Source organism: Emys orbicularis, chromosome 2 (genome assembly GCF_028017835.1).
Source record: "Emys orbicularis isolate rEmyOrb1 chromosome 2, rEmyOrb1.hap1, whole genome shotgun sequence".
In the NCBI taxonomy this organism is placed as follows: Eukaryota; Metazoa; Chordata; order Testudines; family Emydidae; genus Emys; species Emys orbicularis.
In genome coordinates this window covers 199,225,266-199,233,660 of record NC_088684.1, presented here as the reverse complement: position 1 = coordinate 199,233,660, position 8,395 = coordinate 199,225,266, and the positions used below count along the sequence as shown (strand labels likewise).

The 8,395-nt window shown below is 39.8% G+C and overlaps 1 protein-coding gene across 2 annotated transcripts in view; it reads right to left on the bottom strand.

Annotated features, from left to right (window-relative positions):
- Positions 1 to 405: 405 nt before the first annotated feature.
- The window catches only part of EGFR (epidermal growth factor receptor), a 66,802-nt gene continuing 58,812 nt past the window's right edge, over positions 406 to 8,395 (bottom strand). Inside the window, exons 22-27 of one of the 2 annotated variants that reach the window (XM_065399481.1) lie at positions 8,054 to 8,200; positions 3,126 to 3,223; positions 2,368 to 2,535; positions 2,212 to 2,259; positions 1,868 to 1,973; positions 406 to 782 (exon numbers count right to left, since the gene is read on the bottom strand). In XM_065399481.1, the coding sequence (XP_065255553.1) occupies positions 406 to 782; positions 1,868 to 1,973; positions 2,212 to 2,259; positions 2,368 to 2,535; positions 3,126 to 3,223; positions 8,054 to 8,200 (944 nt within the window). The remainder of the gene's footprint in view (positions 783 to 1,867; positions 1,974 to 2,211; positions 2,260 to 2,367; positions 2,536 to 3,125; positions 3,224 to 8,053; positions 8,201 to 8,395) is intronic. The other variant, XM_065399482.1, reaches the window with a different exon arrangement.

The window sequence follows — 8,395 nt, the reverse complement described above, 5'->3', positions numbered from 1 at the left end:
TCTTGTAAAAGATCCAAAAATTCCATTAGAAATGTTTATAAAAATATGCATTGTAGAAAGGAATTCTTACAGTTAATCCCAAAATGGCTTTTTATAATGCTACCATTTGAAAACAAAAGGAATGCATCTGCAATTTCTTATCTGCCGGAAGTTCTTGCTCTAGTCCAACATGCATGCATGTGTACGGTATGTGCCTAAGTTATGTATGTGGATGGACAAGGAAAAGCCCCAAATATATAGTAAAATGAGCTTGGTGAATTCAGCCCACCAGCTTGAAAGGAAAAGCGTGTCTGTCAGTGAATTGTGATTGCTCTTCTGTCAGTTCATAGCTTGATCCTGCAGCAGCCAGGTGGTTCATCTGGATTTTAGTTTGTATTACTGCAAGAAGAGAGAGTTTTTCTGTGGTCATGCTGAGGCTTCAATGTATTCACTTTTTGGTGCTGCTACCCTTAAGTATTCAGGGTTTTCTGCTGCAGGAACTTTAAAGATGCCATTAGCCTTAGTTTCCTTAGGAAAGTAGTCCTGTTGGTAGTCAGGATTGTCCAGATTTATTTGGTGATTGGCTGTTTGGTCCCAGTAGGGGGAGCTCTCAAAAACCGTTTTGACAAAAGGAGACTGGCTTGCGTTGAGATACTCTGGGTTGTTCACTGCTGTGCTGTAGGAATTCTGATAGCTTGAAGCTGTAGAGGGCTTTGGGTTTACTGGGAGGGAGATGTTGTTGTAGATTGGATTCTGTTCTACAGATGCCGATGGTTTTTTGGGGATTGACTGATTGACATATTCTGAGATTTAAAAAGAAAGAAAGAAAGCAATAAAGATATGTAACTAATGCAGCCCTTTAAATGATCTGATGTGTATTTTTAATCACGTGGAAACAATCTTTTCACACATCAGCCCACAAGTCTTTTGGATCTTTCTCAGGATTCCAAGACTAAGCCAAAGGCAGGAAGTTCCATTGAACAAAGGTTCAAGGAATCAGATTTTCAAAGCAGCCAAGGGAATATAGCCACACATTTCCCATGGCTTTTAGTGAAGTGTGTTTGCCTAAATCCCCATGAGTGTTCTGAAATCTGAGCCAGGGAGTTTAGCTGAGAGCAACCAAATATCTGGAGAAATACTTAAAGATAATGGAAATGCAATAAATAAATAAATAAATAAATAAAAGACCAACAGTAACTGAGACCCCATATCCCACTATTACAATGCTCAATGCTGGTTCTTTCCCTTACTCAACTGCTGTACTATTTGAGGACAAAGCATTGCGAGTGTATCATTTTATGAAAACATCCTTGTAACACTCTTACTGATATTTAAGTCAACCAGTTCTGGTTACAAAGAACTACTATACAAGTACATGTGAGACTGTGGTTAGCAACACTGTGTATTTCATTGTGCCATCCATTCTGCTTGAGTATATTTCTGTTTGGAAAGCAGTAAAACAGCAATAACAAGAAGCAGAGTTTCTACAATAAAAACAATGAAGAGGACTAAAGAGTTCTTAGAAGAGACTTTCTGAAATGTCTGATTGGTAGAAAAAAGAAAAAAAACCTTGATAAGGCACCCACAACAAAAAGTAGAAATCTGATTGGTGGTGATGGTGGATGATATGTGGTCAAGAAGCTGTCAGAAAAGATCTAGGAAAAAATGAAAAGAAAAATTCTACACAATTTCCCCACCCCCATTTATTGACCAGTGACGAAAAATTGTGGGGATCTTTAGGGATCCTTTGCTGAGGGAGGGGAAGGAAAATGATTACCCAGAGATCACCAAGAATCCTCAAAGATCTAAAAGAGAAGCAGATGGCATTCCAAGTTGCTGATCAATGAATGAACTTGAGGATCAGGTGATACCTAGCAGATGTACTCACCTGGAGCAGGCAGGAAGCCATCATCTATGCTGTCTTCCAAGATGATGCCAGTTGGATCTGAACTGTAGCGCTGGACAAAGCTGTCATCCCTCACGGGGTATCTCTGCTAGGTTAAAGGTACAGGTTAAGAAATCGAGTATAGAATAGACTATTTCATAGAGGCTAGTGTGTACAGGTATGTGTATGTGCAGAAGAAAAAGGGGTGGGGAGGAAGAGAAAGCCAACATCTGGTGATGAAATTGAGGCACTATCTCTGCTAAATCAAGACTTGATTCTTTAATTCAGTTCACAACATGAACACAGCGATGAGATACTTCTAACAGTAGCTGCTCACATTTACTTACCCCATTTCTATCAATGCAGGTTGTGGCTGAATTGTTGCTGGTAGCACTCTTCAAAAGAGAGAGAAAAGATATTTTAAAAAGAGAAAAATATTGTCTGACCTGGGAAATGACTAATTCTAAACAGTTAGGTGTGTGAACATGGATGAAATATCATACCAATGAACTCAAGAGGGGAGTCCGGGATGTGGCGGGGCTGTTGAAAAATCCCTGGTGTGGAATGAGGTACTCGTCTGCATCAACAATGTCCTCCATGTCCTCCTCTTCCATCAAGGTCCGATAAAACTTGGAGTCTGTAGGGCTTGGCAAGTGCATTCTTTCATCTCCCTGTCAACCAAACCACAGTAAGAGCAGCTTGCTGGACACCCTCCTGCCTGCACTACAGCAAAGCAGCTGATTTCTGCTGCTACTGCTGCTGTTCTCCTAAGTAGCTCTTCTTTCCACATTAAATGTTAGCAAATGTTCTGAAGAGCACAATCCTGCCTTGGCAGAGAAATGGACTCAGTGGACTAACAGGTCTTTTCCTGTAATTTCTTTGCTTCTATGAAAGATGAAGTAACCTGACATTCTTAGTCACATTTCTGTTCCTCATATCCATATTTATTATTTGTTCTGTTCTTTATTTTTAAGCAATATGGTAATATGCTAAAGTATTTACTGTAACAACTTGGAAATGGACTAGAACAATCAGTGTTACAGTTTTCTTTAACTGAAAGAAGTAGCATGAGACTATATTGTTGATGTTCATGTGGTCCGGTTTCTTTTGAGATTTGGTCATGGAATCATTGAACTCCTTAGCTTGCTCATCTGTGAGCATACCATGTGTATTATTTCATATTTGCGGTTATTTCCCCTGGGCATCTTTCTAAGTGACCGTTTGACATCTTGGTTTCCTGGTAAAACAAACTGATCAATACCTGTATAACAAGATAGCGCTGAGGGTCTCGAGCCATTTTGGAGAATTCTGATATCAGCTCACGAAACTTGGGGCGACTGTCTGCATCTATCATCCAGCCTGAAGGGACAGTATGGAAAACAAAGCACAAATCAAATGATCTTAGCTATTAAACCTGAAGAGAGTTTTAAAATAAGATGTAAAGGATAGGAGCTGTATTGTGCTTGGTACATGTGAAGCTGTTACATCAAACTGTAACAAATAGAAATCCATTCACATCAGCTTTTCGTTAGACTTTATTCTTTGTTCCTTTTGGGCATTTAAGAACAACACCCCCTGCTCTTCTTGCAAGACCAAAAAAATAGAAGACATGGTAGAAAGATTCCTGCTTAGCATCAACATGCAGGGAGTACCCTCTTTTAACTCCTGCTCGCATAGTCCTCCTAAAAGTCAGGATCCCGGCTCCACACAAGCTCACTACATAGCAGCCCACAGGATGGGGCAGGGAGTGGTGAACCAGGAGACAGGGAGGGGATCCAATGCTATGCAGGCCCTGACATACCTCCACTCCACCTGGCAGATCTGTGAAAGCTATGTCAGCTTCAGAGCCACTCCACAATGGTGTGGGGAGGATTCTCTCCCCCATTGCCCTATATATCTGACCAGTACCTGGCCTGGTGACGGTATCTGGATTTGCCTCTAGTGCGCCAATTTTGTTCTCATTTACACAGGTGCATCTCTCATGGAAATCATCTGGGTAACTGAGACCAGAACAGGGCCCCATGAGTAACTGTTGATTTTTAATCATCTCCTATGCACAGCACCCTACAGATAGGCTAACAGAACTGGGCAGACTTTCTGGGACAAAAAGTTGATGTGTTGAAAAATGGAGTTTCAGCTGATCTGACACTATCCGTAAATTTGACATGATTAGTTTTGGCCAGGAACCAGCTTCAGAGGAAGGGATGAGTGGAAAGAAAGAAAGAAAGAAAGAAAGAAAGAAAGAAAGAAAATGAACATGCAAGTCACCTTTAGCCTGGTAGTTAGGGCATTTGCTTGGGAGATGAGACACCCAGGTTTGAATCCCCACTCTGGAGTAGTGACAAACTCAGATCTTCCTCTCCCGGTGAGCATCCTAACCACTAGGCTATCGACTATTGTAGGGTGGGTTGTGCTCAGTCTCTCCTGTTGAAGCTATTCCACTTTGTCTAAATCCTTAAATATTCATTGGAGCAGGGAGTTGAACACATGTTTCCCTGTGGTTTACTGAATTCCTGTTTCTGCAATAATGGCTTCCACTTTGCTCAGATACTCCAGCCTATGCAGGAAATTCATCTCACTATTGGGGTAAATGGGGAATCTGAGATATGGTTGCTATTGTAAAGTAATGTCAATTCATTTTTAAAAACACGCTGGTTAATTGAGCTGCGGGTTGAATATTGTCACGTACCTTTAAAACCAATAAACTTTGCTTTATAACAACTTTGAAAGAAAACCCAATTTACAGTTGGCTCCAGTGGTGAGATGCGTTTCCTCTGCCCTAACTTCTGTACGGAGGGGCAGCATTGTTCTTCATTGCTAATTATTCTAAATGAAGTCAATGGATCTATAGTGATTTACACTAGGGCAGAAACTGGCCCATTAGATTGAAAACAGGTTTTAATATATAATATTAAGTTAATTTTATACATATTTTAATGTTTAATATTTTATTGGTTTAGATTTTTATTTATAATTTGATGTAGTGATTATTTTGCACATTTTATTAGTTTTGTCTTTCTAAGTTGACATGATTTTTTTTTTATATTTCAGTTAAGGTTTCCTTTAAGTGTTTCTACAGTCTTCATTACTAAATACAATATTGGGCCTGATCCCATTATAGTTGGTAAAACTCCCACTGGCTTCAATGGGCCCTTTGGTAGAAACTCATGTTTAGATTTCTTTTCAAATTAGAAGTGTGTGTCTTTATTTGGCTGATCTTTTACCAGTAAAATTGTATTTCAGATCTCATAGAATCATAGGACTGGAAGGGATCTCAAGAGGTCATCTAGTCCAGTCCCTTGCACTCAAGACAGGATTAAGTATTATCTAGACCATCCCTGACAGGTGTTTGTCTAATCTGCTCTTAAAAATCTCCAATGATGGAGATTCCACAACCTCCCTAGGCAATTTATTCCAGTGCTTAACCACTCTGACAGTTAGGAAGTTTTTCCTAATGTCCAACCTAAACCTCCCTTGCTGCAATTTAAGCCCATTGCTTCTTGTCCTATCCTCAGAGGTTAAGAACAACAATTTTTCTCCCTCCTCCTTGTAACAACCTTACAAAACCGTTATGTCTTTTCCAGACTAACCAAACCTAATTTTTTAAATCTTCCCTCATAGGTCATGTTTTCTAGACCTTTTATTAATTTTGTTGCTCTTCTCTGGACTTTCTCCAATATGTCCATATCTTTCCTGAAATGTGATGCCCAGAACTGGACACAATACTCCAGCTGAGGCCTAATCAGCATGGGGTAGAGCGGAAGAATTACTTCTCGTGTCTTACTTACAACACTCCTGCTAATACATCCCAGAATGATGTTTGCTTTTTTTGCAACAGTATTACACTGTTGACTCATATTTAGCATATGGTCCACTATGCCCCCCAGATCCCTTTCCACAGTACTCCTTCTTAGGCAGTCATTTCCCATTTTGTATGTTTGCAACTGATTGTTCCTTCCTAAGTAGAGTACTTTGCATTTGTCCTTATTGAATTTCATGCTATTTACTTTAGACCATTTCTCCAGTTTGTCCAGATCATTGGGAACTTTAATCCTATCCTCCACCGCACTTGCAACACCTTCCAGCTTGGTATCATCCACAAACTCTCTATGCCATTATCTAAATCACTGATGAACATATCTAACTATCTTCTTACTAATCGTTATTTGCAGTGTTGTTGTAGCCATGCTGGTCCCAGGTTTTGAAAGAGACAAGCTGGGTGAGGTAATATCTTTTAATGGACCAACTTCTGTAGGTGGAAGGGACAAGTTTTCAAGTTTACACAGAGCTCTTCTTCTAAATCATTGACGAAGATATTGAACAGAACAGGACCCAGAACTGATCCCTGCGGGACCCCACTCATTATGTCCTTCCAGCATGACTGTGAACCATTGATAACTACTCTCTGGGAATGGTTTTCTAACCAGTTTTGCACCCACCTTATAGTAACTCCATCTAGATTGTATTTCCCTAGTTTGTTTATGAGAAGGTCATGCGAGACAGTATCAAAAGCTTTACTAAAGTCAAGATATACCATGTCTACCGCTTCCTCCCTATCCACAAGGCTTGTTATCCTGTCAAAGAAAGTTATCAGGTTGGTTTGACATGATTTGTTCTTGACAAATCCATGCTGACTGTTACTTATCACCTTATTATCTTCTAGATGTTTGCAAATTGATTGCTTAATTATTTGCTCCATTATCTTTCCAGGTACAGAAGTTAAGCTGACCAGTCTGTAATTCCCCAGGTTGTCCTTATTTCCCTTCTTATAGATGGGCACTATATTTGCCCTTTTCCAGTCGTCTGGAATCTCTCCCATCTTCCATGACTTTTCTAAGATAATCGCTAATGGCTCAGATAGCTCCCCAGTCAACTCCTTGAGTATTCTAGGATGCATTTCATCAGTCCCTGGTGACTTGAAGACATCTAACCCATCTAAGTAATTTTAAACTTGTTCTTTTCCTATTTTAGCCTCTGATCCTACCTCATTTTCACTGACATTCACTATGTTAGACGTCCAATCACTGCCAACCTTCTTGGTGAAAACCGAAACAAAGAAGTCTTTAAGCACCTCTGCCATTCCCACATTTTCTGTTATTATCTCCCCTACCCCCCAATTGAGTAGAATCTCTATTAGTATTCAACCACAGACCTGTCTTAACTTGCTGCTTAATATTTCTAGAACTACACTAAATCAGGAAATATTGTGAATTCCAGTGAAGTATCATTGTCAGTGCTTTGTCTGCATAGCATGTGTATAAATGCTTCATTACCATGCACTAAGGGAGGTTGTGAAATCAGCTAGTTGGTCCATTAGATCTGTCAAGATCTCATTTTAGCAGGCTAACCCTTTTTGGATGAGTGATTTATTGTTATTAGTAGTAGTAAGAAGTATGTATTCAGAGACTCCTAAAACCATAACATTAGCAGAAGTAAATTCTTTGAGTCAAAGAAAAGTTTAACCTCTTTGATGACTTTGTACATTTTATCTAAGAAAGTGTTTAAACGCCACCTAAAGTGGGCTGCTTGTGAATGTCTTCTAATGTACTTACAGTAATAAGGACATGGAACCAATGCTGCAGAAACTTGCTTTACCAAATCTGCTAGCGCCTGTGCATTTATTGTAATGACTGTGTCTGAGTATAAGTAATAAAAAATTGGGGGTCAGACCAGTTATGAAGCTCAGGATCCTGGCTCAAAGTCTTCATGTGCAGCCACTAATATTGTGATTGTCTGCGGTTCTCAGACATTTTTTCCTATTGTGTTTGTTATTGAATGAAATGAAATGAAAACACAGGAAGAGAAGTCAGGACTGATGATTCAGTGTGCAAAATTGGAAACCTGGGGCTATATTCTGACCTCAGCAACACTGGAGTAATTCTGGAGTAATTCCACGGTTAATCTGGATTTACACTGGTGTAATCTAAGTTTTTATACCATGCTCACCACCACAATGATGAGAAATGAGAATTTGGACTCTGAGCTGTAGTTAAAGAAAAATCTGCTGTCTTGTCTGAAGCATGAGATGTCTGAACACACCACAGTGATGTTACTCTTCTCCTATAGCACATAGGCATGTTTTCCTGTGAATCTCAGGAATACAGCATAGCATGCAAATGTTCCATAACTAGAACCATTTCCCTTCTTACTAATATGAACTACATGGACATGTACAAGAACTGAACTCACATTTGACCATGATCATATAGACATCAATAGTACAGATAGGAGGCTGAGGCAAACGCTCGCCCTTCTCCAAGACAGATGAAATTTCACTGGCTGGGATGCCATCATACGGTTTTGATCCAAATGTCATTAATTCCCAAACAGTGACACCTGAAGAATAGGAGAAAGGGACAATGTTAGAGTCTCATCAGGTCAGCAAGGATTCATGATGTTCCCAAAGCACAGCAGACCTGGTCTGTTTGACCTAGGAACAGCATGTATCAGAGAGAGTGTGGAGGCATTAACCTTTGTTTTAGAGCTGCTAAGGCTCACTAAAGGGGCCATCATTGTTTATTCACTTGCCAA